A 20711-nucleotide genomic window follows, 5' to 3' on the forward strand; every position below is an offset into this window, starting at 1 on the left:
GAAGAGTAAGAAGTGAAATTAAGCTTTTGCCTAAGGTTTTGTTCCAGGTCATTAGCATCAGGTGGTTGTGAATTCCACCCTGAACACTGTAAGCCAAGCTCATTATTACTTTCAAACTTCTTTTGGAGAAATACTAAACTGTCCTCTAGTAGCAACTATGTATGCATGGCTCCTGCTGAAACCAGCACTTCAAATGCCAAAGCCAGAATACAGCCCTTCAGGCTTTTCTCATGCCGCCATTACTTGTGCAGCATGCTACAGGGATCCTGCCCACACAGCAACCTTGCTGCTCTGATCCAGCCTTGTGGATGCCAGAGCAACAAATTAACAGCATTACATTTGCCACTGTCAGACACAGGCACTTGTGCCATTCCCTTTCACCCACTGCTCTCAAAATCTGTATGGAACCTTCAGGCAGGAGAAAAATGCATGGGGAGCAAGATCAAGTGCCCCAAATGCCTCTGGGAAGGCCAGAAATCTGACATCAGTTCCTCTGGTTCCCCGGTGTGCTCTGAGCACAATTCTTGCTGCAGCAGCTATGGCTCTGTTGGCTTAAGCACAGCAAAGGCAATTTGTCAGGCTATTCTAGCCTAATCTACCAAATATGGGGGGGAGAAAAAACAAAGTGACAGATATGTATTCCTGTATTTCTGGTGTTGGCTGCTCATCAGGGCAGGCTGTGCGCTAGTATCTAGGGTCACACTCCAGCAGTGAAAGAAGGGGGAAGGCCACCAGAGCAAGCTTGATGTCCATGCTGGCAGTGGCATTAGTGATGAAATCTAACCTGGAGCTAAAGGGAGAAACCCAGCCCATGCCTTTTTCTTATTTTTTCCATTGTGATGAAATGGAAGAAGGGGAGAAAGAATCAAAGACCCTGATGGTGCTGAGCTAAGCAACCAGGAGGCAGGGGTAGAAAAAGGCAGAAAGGAACAAGAAATGGCAATAAATGTTTGTAATATTCACACTGTTTGCTGGGCTTACAACATGGTTTTGTTCTCATTTTACCTCAGAGTGAAAATCCCCAGCAGTCAGGTGTTTTCTGACACCTCCACTACAGGTCCTCTTTGTCCAGATCCTCCCAAACATGGGCTTTACCAGGACCTTCCCTCATTTGGCAGTATCATCACAAGCTATCAGGATCCTCACAGTGTCCTTGGAGGGGTGAGCAGGGTGGGAGAAGAGAGCTCTATTTATTTACTTTATATTTCAGCAGAAAATGCAACAGAGTGCCTCACTCAGAGGAGCTGGAAAGGAAACCTTGCCAGTTCAAAGTCCAGCCAGCATGCTCAGTTTCACTCCCAAGCCCCCTAATAAATGTCCTTTCTTTTACAGTCCTGCTAAATGATGTGCTGCAAGCCGTGGGGCTTGCTAGGAGGCATCTGTACCACGGCCAGCTGCTCTCATTTCTGAGAATTAGGTAACATCATCCAGTCCAAACAGTAGGGCTTTAACCCAGTCACAAAATTTTTTGTGCTATAAAAAGATTAAAGCAGTGTCCCCCTGGTTTGAGCAGCTAACTCTTTCCAGGTGACTTCACCCTCCCTCTGCCTTTGGCTAAGCTGCCTATCATTTCCAGGAGATTTTGGCCTGATCCTGCTGTCCTGCTCAGGCCTGTTTTTCCATGAAAGCTGGCTGGATCGGGCTGCTGGCACCCAGCTGCAGCTCTGGTGGGCTGTGGCATTCAGAGAAGGGCCAAGCTATGCTCAGAGCCCCACAGCCAACAGAAAACATCAGCCTCAGCCCCATCAGATCAGGACACCCATAGTGGGTGAGTTTTGCAAGTCCCATTGCTGGCTCTGGTGCATTAAGCTCTGTCAAGCATGGGTCTGAGGTGGAGCTCTCTCCACACCTCCACTGGTGTTTGTTGAGCCATGGCTTCCAAGAGAACACAGCCAGTGCATGTGAATTCAGCCAGTTGGTGAATCTGGACACAAGTTCACTCTTCAGGAGCTTGCTGCTGGTGCTGGTATACTGTAGGAGGTGTCTGATAGTCCAAACTGAGACAGGACTGCAGAGAACTCACTCTGTCAGAAACCACAAAGCAGCAGTGGGTGCTAGCTCCCTCCCTGTCTCAGCCTGGCTGAATACATGACCAAGACCTGCTTCTCCATGCCTTCCCCACTTCCCTGGTAGTTCTCCTTTTATCATGGAAAGCAGCCTTCTGGATCAGTGTGGCAATTACATGCTGGAAGTTTCTGCCAGCTAACTTGCACAATGCAGTGGGTGACGGTAACCACTGTGTGTTGGGAAAGTGGTGCTCTGCGCTGCTGGAAGAACTGGTACAGTACACATTGTCTCAGGAACCCCCCCAGTACAAACACCTTGGTAAAGCCTTTGCTCTCTGCACTAGTCATGTACAAGCAGTTGGTAACTAGCCTCTAAGCATTTCTTAATTCATGTTTCACAGTGTTTTGGTAGCTCTTTGGTACCTGAAGCATGACAGATTTATATGGCTCCTCAACAGAGCAGTTCTCCAGGCTGGGACTTCACTTGCAAATCTGCATGAAATCATTTATGCTTGCCACCTATATGCTCTGAAGGACCATAAACTTCTGCCAATGTGTTTGCAGACTTTGCCAGTAAGAAGTCCAACCATGCAAATCCCCATCCAGATTTACTCCTTTCACATCCATTCATTCATCCTGACAAACCTAAACCAGGCAGCCAAGGAGAAGAGCTAAGCAGAGGAGCTATGGTTTCCTTCCCAGCAGTGAGACATGAGGGGAGGTCTGAAAATACATCCATAAATACACAGAAAGCTGAAGCACTTGTATTTTCTGACATTTAAAATTAATCCCTGTAAAATCCCAATAATTTCTGGATAGCAGCCCTCAAAACCCACCACACATCTGGCCCAATAATGAGCATGTGTGCACAGCTAGCAGCACACTGAGCCCCAGGCTGAGCAAGCCAAGCACAGGCGCAGCAGCTGGCATGGTGGGGCTGGACTAGGGATCAGAGAACAGGTTCTTTAGCAAGCACCACCAGCAGATCCAGAGGCAGGCTGTGTGCACAGCTCAGTGCATACCTCCATGCAGGAGCAGCTCATGATGTACCTTGCTTGCTGCTCACAGACACTCCCTAAGTGCATTGGGCAATGATTAAACCTTGAGATAACTGTGAGGTCAATTTTACTTTGAATAACTCTCATCAGAAATGGAGAATTTAACTTTTGGCAAGCCAACCAAGTAATCACAAAGGAGCAAATTGCCACAGGCAAAGTTGGTAGGAGACAACTTATCTCTATCAAAATTTTGCCTGTTTCTATTTAACCCTCATCCAAGCATGCTTATTGCCAGAGAACAATGCACATATAGATTATCCAAAGGGAAAAAAAAAAAAATCAGATGTTGTAGAGAATGTACACAAGCTCTGTACTATTAGTCAAGGAACAGGGCTACTAAGCATTGGCCCCAGACAAGGACTTTGCAGAGAGCCGTGGGCAAGTGTTCCTTCATCAGCCTGTCCCCTGGTACCAGTGCCCCTCTGCTGGTTATCATGCTAATCTGGAAGGAGAACCAGATTTGAATTCTCAGCATTTCCTATGAATCTCACAATCTCCAAAGCCCTTCTGCCTCCTGATACATGATTTGAGAGGTCTGGGGCTTTCCTTGGGTCTAAGACCTTCTGTCCAGAAATGCACAGCACAGCAGTATATACTAACAACCTTGGGCCCGAGGCTGTACAACAACCCTGTCAGATGACAGCCAGGACAATCCAAGGTCTGCATGGAAGGGAGGTGAAGGAAATCACATCATCTCCATCATGAAGTGTATGCCTTCATATTCTCTGGTGTCTAATATCAAAGCAAGTTTTTCTAACTGGGCAACAGCTTTCCAAGGTAATCTTGTTCTAGGATGAGCTCCAAGATTTATGGCTAGTGGGACATTTTGCTTCAGCAGAAGGTCTCCCTCAAAGCTAAATGCACAGGTCGGCACAGGAACTTCTCAAGCTTTACATGGTTTGTAGATGGCTCTGGAATCCTAAAGCAGATCCTGCAAAAATGCAAAGCTATAATAATCAGGAGTAAAATGTAAATAGATAGCTTATATCCTGTGTAACTATATAAAACCTGTTCTGTACGACTGTTCGTTTCTATATACAGAGCAAACGCCAGATTCAAGGACAAGTGAGGATAACATGTTCAAGTTACTTCCCAAGGAAATGAATAAGAAGATTCTTTGCATGTCAGTGCTAGCCTTATAGATGTGCAGTACTTCCTTTTGTCTGTTTCAAAGTGCTGCCTGCAGTGGCAACTGCAAATGGTGTTTCCTCCTCACCATATCTATGATATTCATGATCTCTCTTTATTCTGGTTGGTTGGTTTTCAGTTCTGAAAACTCTGCCAGCCCATCATAATGCAGGTTAATCTCACCACCTTTAGGTTTAGATTGGACACAAGAAGGAACTTTTTCTCTCAGAGGGTGGTCAGGCACTGGAATGGCTGCCCAGGGAGGTGGTGGAGTCGCTGTCCCTGGCAGTGTTCAAGGGGCATCTGGATGAGGAGCTACAAGATTTGGTTTAGTGGTTTTCTATAGCTACGGTAATGGGAGGACGGTTAGACTAGATGACCTTGTAGGTCCTTTCCAACCTTGTGATTCTATGATTGTATGATTCTATGACCTTATTCTCAGCTTCTAATTTGAGGTGTCCTTTTCAGCTTTGGAGTTGTGCAAGGGCTGGTCTTGTACAGCAGCATAAAGCAGGCTCTTTCATTGCGTAGTTACCCTAGAAATACTGTGTGACAACAGAACTGCTGCTAGTACTAGAACAAGATCTAGCAGTGTAACATTTGGGAGAGCAGTTACAGTGACAAAAAGAGTACATTATTCATCTGCCACAGGGTTTCATGAATAAGAAAGGTGGGAGAGGTCACTGGGAAATCAGGGGCAATAGCCTTGAGAGAAAAGGATATGGGCCCAAAGGTACCTTACCAAAGTGCATGTTTAAAGAGGTTGTATAAAATTTCCGTATTGCTTGGAAAACCTCACTTTCCATATGTTCATCTGTATATCAGTTTCTCATTTTGAAAAGGCAGTCATCTGGGACAGCCATCTAGGCTTGCTATGGCCCCCTTAGCCTCATAGCTACGGATATTGTCTGTCCACGATTCTCTTTGTTGTTGCAAAGGAAGCACACCCAGCTACCCAATGTAGTCTAGAGGGAGTCACAATTCTTGCGATTACATGAAAAAATCATATACGTTTTGTGTGCCTTTCCAAGCTCCTTGTTAGAAGAGAGGGGATTTTTATGTATTTATTTATTTTCAGAAAGAAGAAGCAAGCTCGGAAGTCCATTAAAGAACTGCTGCTAGGAGCCCTGCCTTGCACCTAATCAGCACAGAAAGTCATCAGCCAGAGGCACAGGGAGGAACTGGGAGGTACTTCAAGGCACTGGGAAGCAACTTGTGCCCATGCCACACCACTGCAGGACACACTGAATGTCTGTGCATTGCTTCCCAGGAGGTCTGGGACTGTTTTCTTCCTCCTGTGGCTGGCCCCATTGCCCTGTAATTAGGGCTATACACGTATCTGCACCATCTGAGAACCTCAGGATGATGACGGTTACTTCAGTAGGCAGGAGGAGATTTAATGAGATATTCTGGGGTTTCAGTTCTGCCCTTTGCCACCCTGCTGAGAACAGTCAATTACACTGGTGTAATTACAGGCAAGCTCAGCTCTGTTTTCTTTCCCTGCAGTGCTCTCTGCCCCCAAGCCCTATGCAATTTTTCACAGCAACCTTCATTCTACTCCGCTTACTGCCACAGGACACTGCCTGCAGGCTCATGCAGCTGCACCACTCCCTGGCATGGCCAAATGCTGTTCGCTGTTGGTGAAGGAAAAGGAAACTGAGGCTGGTGCTTAAGTGCAAAAAAGCAGGCTTGTGCTGTCAGTCTGCTTGTTGGCAAGGGATCCATTTCTATCTCACTCTAAGTGTTCTACCTTGGGGGACGGCACAGACAAAAAATCAGATACCGTGGCAGTAGCCAACATGTGGGCATGGCCATAAGAGTCAGGGTTACAGTGCTGACTGGCTGTTAGCATGATCCCTTGGTACCTTCCTTTCCTGCTTCATCATGCAAAGAAGTGACAACACAAAACTGTAGAGAACTTACTGGATGGTGCATTTGGAGGCAGGTTTCATTTGAAATCAGACCTGTCTCTGGAACATGGTCCATCTAAATGGACAGATACACTAAAATACATACTTTCTTCCTTGTGAACATGAATTATGGTGTGACTTTCTTGTCCCATGACTCCAGAATCATAGAATCACAGAATGGCCTGGGTTGAAAAGAACCATACTGACCATCAGAAGAGGTTCATGAAACAGGTAATGCTTACTGTCATTAGCCAGTAGTAGTTAACCAAACAGCTAAGGCACTGTTTTCTGCTGTCCTTTAGCCTGCTGTCCCCACACTGTCTCCAATGGTACAGAACAATCTAAAAAATGTTAAAAATCTAGACTGAATCTACTCATACACTGGTAGATCCTCTTCTTCGAAGGGACTATTCTCCAAAGAAGACTCTCCTATTTTTAAGGCTGAGGCGGCTCTCACAAGTGGCTTATAGGGGAACATTTTTGTGGCCTGTGGCAGGGTATTATTTTAGTAGCTAGTAATAAGCAGCAAACTGTGGGCAGGAAAAGACTTCTATCTACCAGTGCTGGCACGCAAAAACAAACATCTCAGTCAGAGTAGCACGAGGAGCATTGTCTCTACTCTTGTTATGATTTGTTTCATTTCTGTGCTGTCCACATATTGTGGCAGAGGAGGAAGCCAAGTAGGAGCATTTCAACAGAGGGATGAATGAAACAGTCTGGATAAAGGATCAGCAGCTCACAATCAATGCCTGTGTTTAGCCAACAGGAAACTGTAAGGAAGATTTGATCCAAACATGTTACGAAATCCCTGGAGGATCCAGTTAGTGTCTCGATGAGAGCACTGGATCTTCCAGCACTTGTCCTAGCTAATTCTTTTGTTTCTTTCTTTCCCATCAGATTTATGATTGCTGATTTCCAGACTTGTTTTTGTACAGTGATGACTTCAAACCCAAGGCTTATCACATAATATGCTCCAAAAATCCTGAGTTCCACAACTCCCTGGTGCCACAGGCTGGAGATCAGGTTCAGCTTCATGTAAATCACAAGATGGAGGTGCATCGAACTCAATACACAGCCATCCATTTGTGTATTTTTTCCCTTTCAATTTACACCTTTATTTAAATTGCACCTTGTTTATCACTCTTTGTTATTTGGGATAGCAAACTAAAAATGTGTCACTGGGCAAACAGAGAACTGTGGAAGTTTCAGTGACTGGGTGCAACACATAGAAAAAGACACAACATGACTGTTGTTCATCTTCAGGAGAAGAATATATCTATTTTTTTATGCTAAAAAGCAAATTGAACAACCAACACCATCTTCCTACAGCACAGAACTCACACATGCTGCTGGTGGAGTGGAAGGACACATCTCCAAAGGGCTTTTGACCCTGAATTCTGTTAGTAAATGATTTATCTCAACCCTTTGTACGTGTTAATAGCAATTACACCATTCATTACAGAAAATGGTCTTTTCTACACTTGGTGCTGTAGAAATAAATTATTCTGTTTCAGAAGCATGTGGTTTATATTCTTACACCTCCTCAATGAACATCTGTTGCTTCTAAGCTCTATGTAATTTGTGGTCAATTTTCAACTTTTTTTTTTTCTTCAAACTTTTTGTTTTGAAGAATGGAGACCATATGGGACAGAAGGCTGCTCTACCTATTCATGAGGTGGCACTTTGCTTCTCCAAGAGTGAGCAGGAAGCATCCTCCAAAACAGAACAAAAAACTCTGCCAGAATGCAGAACCCAGATCAGGTGAGGAAGCCTGTAAGACGCCACAAAATGAATTGTTTTCCTGCTGTTTTGCAATACAAGTTTCTTACTTGATGCAGGAATTTGGTATACTTTTTATATTGCTATTGTTACACAAGTCAAGCCATGGGGACTGCCAAGGGCAGTAAACCCATAAGCTGAACCTGATCAGTTTATGTATAGCTTTTTTGGACTGGTCCTATTAATGGCATTGGGTCAGTGCTACAGCAAATGCCAAGGAAAACTGAAGATTCCTCCCGTTCTGCAATTTGTGTTACACAAAGGGCTGCATGCTGCATGAAGGGAAAAACCCTGGACATCTCACTATTGTTGCGGAGCATGCAAACCCCACAGATTTCAAATGTGCAGATTGGGGCCAAGAAACACGTCCTCAGCACAGTCCAAGAGCCTGTACCTGGCCTCCAGCTTTCACTGACACCACTGGGAATATTTGCACTTCAGGGTACCTCTCAATGTTACTGAAGACAATAGCCCTTCTATATATTTCCAAAGCAGTGATCTTCAGGTAAAACCAGATGCAGCTCCTTAGCCAACATCTTGCCAATAAGGTTTCCCCTTTGAATATATGCAGGAACTGCAAATCACATAAGCAAGTAAAAACTTCTCCCAGAGCCCTGCATCTTGCATTCATCCAGGAGTCTTTGAGCCACAGATTCACTTTGTGCCTTGGTATAACAATCAACAGAAAATCTGTATAGATGTTGATTAATACCTTGGCAAGCCACTACTTCACAGTGTATAGGAACATTCTTATAAGGTTAGCAGAATATTCAAAACTGATGATGTCGTGATCAAACTGCTAGTAAGCAAAATCATTAAGATAGGAAATGAATACAAAACTGTTCAGAAATGCCATCATCAGGAAAGTTAAACCACATTTCTTGGCAAGCAGGATAATATTGTTCATCTGTCTCAATGGACATAGTACCACTGAATGGACATAGCCACCACTGGATGCATGTGGGTAACTGGAAGCCATCCTCACTTGCTAACTTTAGCAGGATCGGCAAAGGGGCCACTGTTCACTTCTTGGTCTTTGCAGGGCAGTGTACAGAAGGCTTCACCTGTTCTCTATCCCCTGCCTGCTCCCTGCTGCCAGCAGCCAGCTCCATGGTGACCATATTTCTGTCCCTAATAGATTGTGCTTTTTCGAAAGGAGAAAATATTTCATAGAATCATGGAATCATTAAGATTGGAAAAGACCACTAAGATCATCAAGTCCAACCCAACCCATCCACACCCTGCCCACTAATCATGTCCTTTAGTACTACATCCACACATCTCCTGAACATCTCCAGAGGCAGTGACTTCAGCACCTCCACGGGCAGCCTGTTCCAGGGCCCAAACACTCTTTAGAAGAAATTTTACTTAATATTCAACCATGCACCATCACTTATACAAATGCACATGGGCCTGCCTTGAACTTGGAGCAAAGGAGGAAAAAAACACAATCTGGATGGACAGACTTTTTCAACACTTCCAATTAAAATCCAGACCCAGTTCTGGGTATTAAGGCTCATTAACAGATTAGGGTTCACAACTTCATAACATAAGCTTTGGAGCAAAAGAGCAGCCTTTTTTGTTTGTTTGTTTTCTATTTTCTTTTCTTTTTTTGAGGTGCCTGTGTAAAGGAGCGTGTCTGCTTGCAGTCCTGCAAAAGCTGGATGCCTCCATGCTTTGAACTAATTGCAGGACTAGCGTCAAAGCCATTATAAAATGCGACAGAAAATTAGAAACCTCATTCAGAAATCAGGACCCGCCTGATCTCGATTTAGCTAGGCATAAATATTTGCACTGCCTTCTGAATGGGCATCTGCTTCAGGATTAAATATTCATGGCCATGCCTAGTGATTTTATTTTATTAAGCCACACTGTGCCTGGTGGTAACTTCAGCGAGTGGCAGCACCAAGTTTTAAGGAAAAACAGTGTTGTGTCATTGCAGAGAATCAGCGAACAGCATGTTTGCATGAATTTTCTGAACACAGAGCTCCAATGAATGCTCAGAGAAGGCAGTCTAAAGTGCAGTTTTCTAGCTTTAGATTACTATTGACTTGGACCTATCTTAACTTGTTAGCACTGAGGGGGTAGGAACACTAAAAATAACAATAACTTGAGTGAGCGAGGCTATAGGAGGAGCACGAACATGCATGCATATACAGGTACATGCGTTCATCTGTATGTTAAATATTCATGAGAGCTGATCTAAAATACTGGGAGGGGAAGGGATCTGTGTACACAGCAAGCTGCAGCCAGGATTATTACCTTTGGATTTTGGGAGCCAAAAAAGTAAAACAAACATTCATCAGACTAGCTTGGGAGGCAGCCTGAAACAAGGCGTATTATATGGGTGTCCTACCAGAAAAACCAAGGCGAGCCTGAAGAACAGCATCACTTTGTTCACACAACACATTAAGGGAATATGAAGGGATAGGTTGTGCAGGAGCACTGAGCTCCCATTGATTAATTAAGAGCTAATCTTTCTGCTTTTAAAAAGAGCATACACAGACTCTCCTTTGCAAGCAGTGTATTTGTAGATAAATTTGCTATTCCCTGAATTAACATTCAGCTGTGTAATTCTGGAGACAGGGACAAAAGAAGGTATCAGCCTTAACAGCCCAGATGTTGGTGCAGTTCCGGCCCATTTTTAGGTTCCCAAATGCTCTGGTAGGTCTGAGAAATAAAACCCCAGTGTCTGAGGCTGTTTGCATGCACCAGGGAGGTCTGCAAGCACTGCACTGAGTGCCTGCCTCAGCCAGCTCTTGGTGAGCCTTGGGCTGCTCCATCAGCAGCAAGGACAAAGAATAACCCAGACTCAGATGACTCTGTTCAGCCAGATATTTGCCTTGCCTCATCAGGAGCTGCACAGCTCTGAACCTAGATTAGAAATAGCTGCCTTCCTGTTTTAAAACTATGTAAGGAATTTCTAACATCCTTAAGTCTGCACAAGTAAAAATTATTATTAGGGGAAAAAAAAAAAAAAAAAGAAAAAAAAAGAGAAAAAAAAGGGGGGGGGGGGAAAGAAAATGGTTGTATTTTTTAAGAAAACAGCAATCCTACAGTAATTTGTAGGAATATAATACATACGACCTCCTCCCAGAAGACAGTCAATGGTCCTTTTAGAAATAGGACTGTACCCTCAATAACCTCTGATAGACTAAGTGTAACCTCAACAACCTTCTGAAAATTGGACAAACAGATGCCCTTCTCTACATTTTGCTGTACAGATTGTTCAGTTCTGAGTACAAAACAAATGTGAGCTCTTCTGCTGTGTCATCCATCCCTCTTCTGGCTTTGCATAACCTTGCTTAACCCAGACTCTCTTTTAGGGTCCAGGAACACTGAATGCTTCATTGCCTACATCTGGGTGCCCCTGCAGCCCACTGTTCTCAGCACTGGGAAACTGGCTATGATTTATACCAGAAAGCAAACACCTTCTGTAAATAAAAGAAGGACACAGAACACATAAAGACCAGAAACTGAAAAATCAAAACGGTGTTGGGTTTAGTGGGCAGAAAATGTGCAAGTCCTCAAAGAGAACAGCTCTGTCTAGCTGAAGAATCAACCAATTCAGATGGAAAATCAAAGGGAAAAGGGAAGGATGTACACGTAACACTACAAAATGATGTGCTGCAGCTGCTTCCAACCAGCCTCTTTACAGTTTCCAAAGCCATAAGCTTCCTACTTGTCTGTCTCCACAAGTCAAAGCACAGCCCACAGTGTACTGGGGCTTCCAAACATGAAACAAGCTGACATCTTGGAACATGTCATTCGGAAGGGAGAATCAGTTCCTATTCAGGCTCCCACCAGAGCCACAGCAGCTGTGGACAATGACCCCTTCCCCATCAACAAACACTGAGCATTAATGAGGTCAGAAATCCTGTTTCTCACCCTAGTTTCCCTTCCTTTCCCTTCCCCTGCCTCTTGGCCACCGTAGGATATTTTTGCCAACATCAAACTGGTACTCCATGTTAACCCAAGTTAGCTCTGTAGGCCTGTAAGGTCAGTGGATAGAGCTGGACCCTGATGCAAGGACAACTCACCTTCCACGACCACAGTTGCAGGTTTTGAATAGGCACTGCCCAGGCTGTTTTTGGCTACACATCGATACTGTCCTGCATCTTCTCTCTGAACATTGTGGATCCTCAGATTCCCCGAATCAAGAACAGCGATGCGTGCATTCTCCTGCCAGAGGAAGGCCCAAGGTGAGTGTTTTGTGTACATCCTGCATATAAGCAGCAACAAATGTTCTATTGCAGAGTTTGGGCTTACATGCGTAGAACTCATTTCTGCTGCCCTGTAGCTAAAGAATCTGGGCTCAGATCTTCCTTTCCAGTACTGTCACAACACACTCATCCACCTTTATTTCTGCAGGTCAGTGAATTACAGCTTGAAAAGGGCCCTCAGTGTTAGCCAAGTGGCACCCTGGGTTGTGAGAGACTGACAACTGTATTTTGTAGCATTTAGCCATGCTTATTAGTAATAAACGAAATGTGAATCTTCAACAAACAGAAATTATTGTGAATGTAAGCATCAGCCAAGGTTTTTCTAAATACTTTCTTCCTAAAAAGAAGAACTCGGAAATGCTGTAAGTGATGTTAATATTTAATCGCAGTAACTTCAGCAAAAAGCAATAGCTAATGGCAATAGTGAAATTTAATTCTCTATTCACCTTTACTACCGTTTCTCCTTTGATCCATGAAACAGAAGGTTTTGGATTCCCCATTGTAGTGCATGGAAGAACAGCCTTTAAACCTTCTATGATTTCCACATTTACAGGTGGTCGGGTTATTTTGGGTCCTAAAATTTGAAAAGGCAAAATTTAAACTTGAACTGAAGGTAAAAGATAAAAGAACAGGACAAGATCAGAGTCATCCAACAAAATCCCCTGCTGCTTTTTCTTTGCATTGTCGTAGCTGAAAGATGGATCCTTGGTAGGTCGTGAGTTACCATGGAAAGTAAAACCTTTCCTTAGTGCAGCAAAGTTGCAGTTTATGGACACAAAAACTGCTACCTTGCGTGGGCCTTTTGTTTTCAGGAGTGGAGTTTGACAGCCATCTGAAGTGAGTCCTGGGCTGAAGTCCAGATCCAGATAAGAGCATTTCCAGCACTGAAGAATGTTTGCATTCCAGGTTTTGACATTCTGTTTTTGCATAAATGATGCCTAGTGTGAAAGTTCAGATCTGGAGAGAATTGGTTTTTAACTGATTCAGCCTCGTCTCTAGCTCAACAAGAAGGGCACGTAACCACAATTAATAGCCCTAACTGAAAGATTTGTGATCGTGTCAGTAAAAATGATAAAGAATTCTTAAAGAAAAAATTGTTTGTTTGTTTGTTTTTTTAATTAAATTATTCTAACTCCTTTAAAGGTAATGTGGGGCAAATTTGAACTCCTTTTGCCCAAAGACAAGACATAACTTAGCCTGCACTCGCTGGCAGGAAAAAGGATCTTCAGCTCACCATTTTGGGGGATCTAAGTTTCCTTCCACGGTGCATCTCTGAGCCAACAGAAAAACATCCCCATGTGCTGGCTCCAACCTGAGGGCAACTGTGGAGCTGAGATCTCTGCTTTCCCACTTACGCATTTTGACTTGCAGAGCCCCGCAGCTCTGTGCAGCTGCACCAACCCCGTTGTCAGCCGTGCAGCAGTACACCCCGTCGTCACTGTCCTCCACACTCAGGATGGTCAGGAGCTGCCCATTCCTCTGTATGCTGTACCGGGTGTCAAACAGCCTGTGGGGCACAGCACAGGTGGTGAGAAGACTGTGATTGTATACACTGGAGACTGCACTGTAAAAGTCAATTGGCTTTTCTTCTTATTTTCAACATCTGGAGATAAGGGACTGAAAACATCAATATGGTCCTTAAGGTTCAGTTTGGGCCTCACTAAACCAAAGAACTACTAATCACAGAATTGATAAGGTTGGAAAAGACTACATCTAGTGCAGCTATAGATCATCCAGACTATGCAGATCTCGATGGCCACTGGCATAGTTGCAATGCTGCATCCAGCAGATGCTGGCATCTGCCATTCTGTCCATCCAATGACAGGCAAGAGCACCAGTAGCCTTAATGCAGCTGGGTCTTGTTTTGGGTATAATCACCAGTGCAAGGGAAGGGTTGCCTACACAAGAAATACCTTTGGCTGAAGCTTTTTAAAGAAACTTTATTCAGACTTTCCCCCCCTACCCCCTTTCAACAAAAGGTATAATTTACTGGAAATATTTTTATTGTTTGTTAATAGAAAAAAATACAACCAAAAGCCAAACATTTTTGTGACTGAATCCAGGTGTGGTTTTGCTTATTTATGTGGAACTAAGGAAGTGTTATTTTTACTGGGGGGAGGGGGGAGGGGAGGGGAAGAAGGTTTGCAAAAAGAAACACTGGGGAAAAAAAGAAACATCCAAATCCTTGAGGATGTAAGGTTAGCTACAGTTTAATGACAGCAGGAATTAACCTAGAGACCTCAGATAAATCCAGAAAAGCCACAGAGTCAGAGCAACAAAGGTACAGGATCTTGCAGAGAAGTCCATAGAGCAGAGACCACTTGTAAATGAAAGAACGTTGTGTGCATGTGCGTGTTAGAGAGACGGAGGAGTGCAAACAGTGAGAAAGCAGAGGGTTGCTCTCTGATTTTGTTTGCAAAGTTGGAAAATATGGTAAAGTCTTAAAGGATGATTTGCAGAACATTTCATAGTTTTCTCCCTCTTTGGCTTCCATGTTACCATGCAGTTCACTCCAACAAGTGGTAGCAAAATGGATCTGACTGGAGGACTGTCTCCCAATCTGCCACAAATCCCTGAAGCCTTAGTGGGCTGCTGAAATACATGCTGCAGTCACTGCACAGTCTGACTGTGCCATTCATGGTTTTAAAAGTTCAGCTCAGTCCAGGACACACCACTCTACTTGCACAGGTTTTTGACACTAAAAAGAATACATAGAGGATCTTCCAGAAGAATAATGCTGACAGTAGCCTCCTTCCTGGCACTTTTCCCATTGAAGCTTCATGTTTACATACTGCTTTGTTTTGAAGGTTAGCTTAGCTGTCTGTTCACGGTACTTTGACCTTGGCAACAGAAGAAAATTTTGTAAACAAAATAACCAATATTTATTGCTTGCATTAGCTGGCCCCTTTGAAGTCCGACACACACATAAATATACTTTTGTTCAGAAAAGAAGCCCACGATCTGATTCATTTCTATTGTGCAAATACTTTAATCCATGTTCTTGGAAAGTAACAGAGATATTTTCAACTTGCCTATTTCCCTGCCGCTGGTCTCAGCTTTTGTATCCACTAGCACTGATTGTGAACATCGGCACAGATCTGAGAAAGTGGTGTAGTTGTTGCTACTTTTGCTTCAGGATGGAGTTTCAGTTAGAATAAAATTGTTAACAAAGCAGCTGAGCTCTGCAACCTCACAGATAGATCTTTTTGGATCAAAATTTCCATTTTTCATCAACACTGTGGGGAAGGCATCGTGTCTCAGAAACAGTGGGATAGCTTTTAGATAAAAAAAAAAAAAAGCATGTAATCTCCGTGGTCCAACATGAATGACTTCCTCTGCCAGATTTGACTCTCAAGGATGGTGTCATGAACGGGAAAGGACTTAGGAGAAAGGGCCTGATCTGGAAATAACATCCACAGAAAATCAGACCTCTGCCCCACATCAAAGGCAGTAAGAGAGTTAGAAGGTTTTTGATCAGATTCTTCTGCAGGTGATAAATGTGATTTCTGAAGGCAAGCATGCTTAAATGTAGATATGTATTTTTTCTCATTCTAAAACTGATTTCCTAGCAGTAAGACCTCTTCCTGCTGTTGCCTTGTCCAGAGCCTTCTGAGCCAGCAGATCACAGGTGTCCTTGTTCTTCAATCCCAGAAGCAGAAACTATGCTGAAGGAGAAAATCTGCCTAACATGGAGATTCCAGCTGTGCTATATAGAGAAGATTCTGTAGCTTTCCATTACAGAGACAGTCATTAAGAGCAAACAAGAAAGCAAAACCAATGTGAAGGCATCCAGTAGATATGATGTGATTTCAGATTTGGATGACTGGATAGAGTTTACTTTGCAAGAACCTGTCTACAGCAGTGGGGTTCTAATAATGGCTGTCACTTCCGTGGCATGGTCCCAAGCTTGCATTTTCAGAGGCACTTTGATCCTTCATCTTTAACATACAACAGAGAGCAAGACACATAAATCACCTACCATCAGGTGCAGAAGTGAACAGGAATGGCTTGTTGCAACCCCTTCCTCACAAAGTTTCTAAGCATAGCGCAGACATTCAGCAGATCTGGTGAAGTACTGTTCAAATATACAACATCACACTCCTCTGTCAAGGAGTGAACTGGGGCACAGAGTGAGAATTGCATATTTGTAGCCATAGAGCAAATTCTTTGCATTACTCATAGCAGAAACCAGCTGTCTCCAAGCTCAGTGTGTGAAGCCGTAAAGGATAGATTCTTCTAACATAATAGAATAAGATTCAAAGATTCAAGGCCACACACTACTGTTACCAACATAGATAGACTGAAAACAAGAAAATGACCAAGAAAATGGCTTCCCGCATTTACTTAAGAAAGCACGTAGCACGGCAAGAGGTTGCACTCCCTGCCCTGAGTATTGATAGCAGATTTCTATTTCTGTTGTGGCCAACCACATATCCAAGCAGCCCCCAGAGTGCTCCTACCACTCCTTAAGGAACACAGATTCACATGCAATTACAGCCACACTCCCTGTTCCTCATTTCAGACCCATTTGATGCTTCCAGATGTCACACCTTTACTGTGAAGGAAAGCCCTGGCTGTAGTGGAATGAGGCCCCAAGTACGCTAAGGAGGCTCCCTACCTGATGGGAATGCTGTTGCGCGTCCACGTGATCTCCGGCTCTGGGTATGACTGCACCACACACACGAATTTGGCAACATCCTCCACCAGTGCATCCACAGTTTCCAAAGGAGTGCTGATAAAGGGGGCTGCACAAAGAGAGAGAAAGCATGAAAAGATTCCAGTGCTCACTGGAGAGTGGTGGCCAAAAAAGTCACGCCACTGAAAGTCACCCTGTGGCTCTTTGCTGCCACTGAGGTTCTTCACACATTCTCCCCTCTGCTCTCTCCACTGGGCACAAGACAGATCAATCCGTTACACAAGGCTAATTTTTACCAAAATGAGGCTCTTAAAGGCCCGCCAGCTCTTCCACACTTGTGATGTGACTGGTGTCCACCCTCTCTTTTCCTCACCTTTTCTAACCAAGTAGCACCGGGTTAAAAGTGCAGTGCCTGTGTCCGACACTTCTGTCGCAGACTTGTGATCACATATCATTTGAATGTATCTTTAGAAACATTTTCCTTCACCTTGGCAAAAGTCTCTAGGAAGTGTTTGAAAGGACATGCCTTGTGAAATCATTGCAGCCTTTGCATCCCAAGGCACATGAATGACTTCAACTGTATGGCAGCGTGGGACATACATCCAATATTTGCTGGGCTGCATTTAATTGAGAGCTATGCTGAGATGAACTAGCTTCATGCCATGTTCCTGAAACACTACCTTGTAAATGTTCAGCAGATGCATCAGTCTTCCTGTTCCTTACTTCCTGCTGCAGTACCTGGCAAACTCTTTTTCCACAGGAAAATCCTTCCCGTGCTTTATCTGCTAACTCTCCTCAGTACAATGAGATTTAGCTACATGCCAAAAAACACCAACAAATTCTCACCTCCTCCTAAGAAACTAAAAGGTACTCCAGCATAAGAAACTGCTAATAATAGAAGGCATTTACACTAATGCTTTTTTAATTTACAAAAGGGTAAAAACTAGAATGTCACTAGAGTTCAGTTGGAATGAAAGTAAGGCAAGAAAGAATGGACTTTCACCACCAGTTTTACAAAGACACCCTGACACCTTATAATGTCGTTAGCACAAACTTGCCTCAGTATAATTTCTGAATTATATGACTTCATATTCCATAGCTGGTAATTGATGTATTTATATAGAAAGTAAAACTTTAAAATACAGTAAGGGTAGTGCTAAATATTATATTATTAAATGCTAATTAAAACACATCTGCATCAGATTTGTTCTTGAGATGACCAATTCAAAGTGTATCAGGATTCCATTTATAGGGTCACTCCAGGTCGTGCTAAATAGAAATAATCATCCACATGGCATCCTCAGATGAATCACATTTCAGTGAAACCAAGTGGAAAATTTTCAGAAAGCCTAAATTTCCCTGCTACTAGCAGCTGACCTAGGAGAATAACTTCTACTGATGGTTATCCTGTCTGCCTCAAAGGAGACGCCGTCTTTTCGTGACAGAGTTTATGAGGTTTTGATGGAATTAAGACTCACTGAAATAGAGTTTTATTATCCAATTTTATACTGTACGTTTTTATTGCTGTTGTCCACATGCCTCGATCTCTGGGATGATGCTTTTTTAATCCTCAGAAATGTAATATTTGCAGTAAAAACAGTTCAAAGCAGCCAGTTTTGTAATTGCATTGTCACAATGAAAATAGCATCATGGTGTATAATAAAGATAGATTTGCTGTACGTACAATGAGGGTACTGTTCTCTCAGCCAAGTAAACCTGTCAGTTTTATGTAGTGAGTCAATTCATTAGCAACAGATAAGTACTTTCACTGTCTCTCCTTAATTTTACGTATGACACCATTACTTTTAGCAATGTTGTCCCCCTGGCATCTCCTGACAGCAAACACACAACTCTTGGAATAGAATGCTACTCCCTCCTCATGGGGAATCCTGTCCAAACTGGCCATACTTCACTTATGGTTAGAACAGAGAGGGAATTTTGTACACCTATCTCCTTAAGCTCTACAGCCTCAAAGAATGACCTCAATGACAACAGCACTGCGTAATTCTCTTGTTTGCTCTTTTTTTTTCCCATTCTAAAATCAAATGCAGGGGCAGTGGGGAGGATGAAGGCAGTACTCCTTTCACTGAGGGAACACAGGCCTAAGATGTGGCCTACCTTCAGGATGTAGGAAGTAATGGAGCGCGCCGCCATTTTGTCAATGCTTGGTGAGAGAGCCCCAAAATGACTGAGATGGTGCCTCCTTACAAAGGCCATCCAAAAAGCTAAGGTATCAGCATCATTCCAAGCTTTCTCAGGAAAGCAGCCAAAACTTATGATGCCTTTATTAGCAGATTTTAATGCAGAAAACAAAACAAAACAAAACAAAACATTACAATACGTATTTATCAGTACAAAGAAATGGTATCATGTGCATGCAATGGGGCTCTCTGACATTTTTAGTTAACCCTATGGGATTAGGTAACACTGAAAATCAATTAAGCTGCACATCTGCAAATCCACTCTGGTGCCATTTTTGTGGATGTCAGCTGTAGTTTCCCAAGATAGCAAAATGATCCAATGGCAGTCACGGGGCCCATGGGAAAGACAAACCCCATGCTGCACCCACCCACCAGAAGCTACCAGGCCATTTAGGTGTGGGTAATGCACCTACCCACTATGTTTGAAGAGTAGATGCCCATCATCTCCTCATTGTACTATGCTACCAAGCTAAGAGGCAGTCTCATTCCTCACTGATCCTCTTGTCCGCCCAGTTCCATCCTATCATCACTTTGAAACAGAGTGGGGTTCAACAATTTATGCTACAGCCATCATAAAAAGTTGACATTTTGACTTAAATCACAAAAATCATGTATTCTTTCCCCATTTTGAGGCCAACCTGAGTTCCATTTCTAATGCGTGAGAGCAGCAATGCTGGCCTATCTGCTGACTCCTGGACTCCTCCTTGAAGTTTATAAGTTTATCTTGTTGGTTTTTTTTTTTAAATCCCTGAAGCTGCATAGCCCTGAATGCCTCCTGATAATCGCTGTGGAATAAAGCCCCTTGTCCATAGCTTTACTGGATGGTAAATCCTGAACACCAGTATTTATGTTGGCACATAGGGGACTTTTATGAGCAGATAATTTTTCAGTTCATGCATTTGCTGAATGTATGCACGCATGCAAGAGAGGAAGTCAAGGCAGCGACTCTCTACTTCACGTAGCAGACATGTTGGACATTTGTAGCCACATATACATGCTACGCAGATCTCAGAGTGCTGTCTTTAAGCCGTGTATCCCCACAGGTACAACAGTGCTGGCCCTGTGCTCAGCAGCAAGCTCTGTGACAGGACATGTCCATCCCACCCAGGCTGAACCCAAAGCCTTCCTCTTCCCAATGCAACCAGATTCACTGCTACCCCTCCTCCTAGATACTACCTATTCTCACCATCCCTCACAACAGCAACCAAGCATCTACTCAACAGACAGACTCAAAAGCAGTAGATTTTCATGCAATTGCTAATGCCAGTCTTGCTGTCCTCCCCACTGTTGCTAGAGATGCCTTCCCCTTTATGAAACACCCGGTTCAAGCAGAGCCTTTCCAGCAAACCTTTCTGAAGTGTCTCAGCCAGGCTGAGGGCAGCAAGGGTGAGGATGTGCCCCAGGGGCACCACCAGCAGGTCTCTCATCTCTGGTCCGAAGAGTGCCTGACACCACTGGGCCAGGCCAGCACGGCCCTGGTCCCTGCTGCTGCACGTCGAGCTGCCCTGCTAATGACGGAGCAGGCTCTGCAGCTCTAAGTATAATCAGGAATTTCACGTCCCAGCAGCAGTGATGGACATGGCCAGCTGGTGCGTATCCTCTTCGGGCAGTGTGAAAACGTGGGGCTTGTGAAACAAGAGAAAGCAAATCCCTCCTGAATTCCTTCTAAGCAAACAGTGGGGAGGACAATGGGCGAGTGCGTCGCAAGGCCGTACCCGATCCCAGAGCTGGGAAAGCAGCAAAACATTTCACTCTGTGCTGTGTAAAAGC

At 43.8% G+C, this 20711-nt stretch overlaps 1 protein-coding gene across 1 annotated transcript in view; it reads right to left on the reverse strand.

Annotated features, from left to right (window-relative positions):
• The window catches only part of MUSK (muscle associated receptor tyrosine kinase), a 44627-nt gene extending 24259 nt beyond the window's left edge, over window positions 1-20368 (reverse strand). Inside the window, exons 1-5 of the mRNA XM_072360052.1 lie at window positions 20290-20368; window positions 16723-16849; window positions 13460-13611; window positions 12551-12678; window positions 11922-12063 (exon numbers count right to left, since the gene is read on the reverse strand). Of these exons, the coding sequence (XP_072216153.1) occupies window positions 11922-12063; window positions 12551-12678; window positions 13460-13611; window positions 16723-16849; window positions 20290-20368 (628 nt within the window). The remainder of the gene's footprint in view (window positions 1-11921; window positions 12064-12550; window positions 12679-13459; window positions 13612-16722; window positions 16850-20289) is intronic.
• Between the last annotated feature and the right edge of the window lie 343 nt (window positions 20369-20711).

This window comes from Excalfactoria chinensis, chromosome Z (genome assembly GCF_039878825.1).
Source record: "Excalfactoria chinensis isolate bCotChi1 chromosome Z, bCotChi1.hap2, whole genome shotgun sequence".
NCBI lineage: Eukaryota > Metazoa > Chordata > Aves > Galliformes > Phasianidae > Excalfactoria > Excalfactoria chinensis.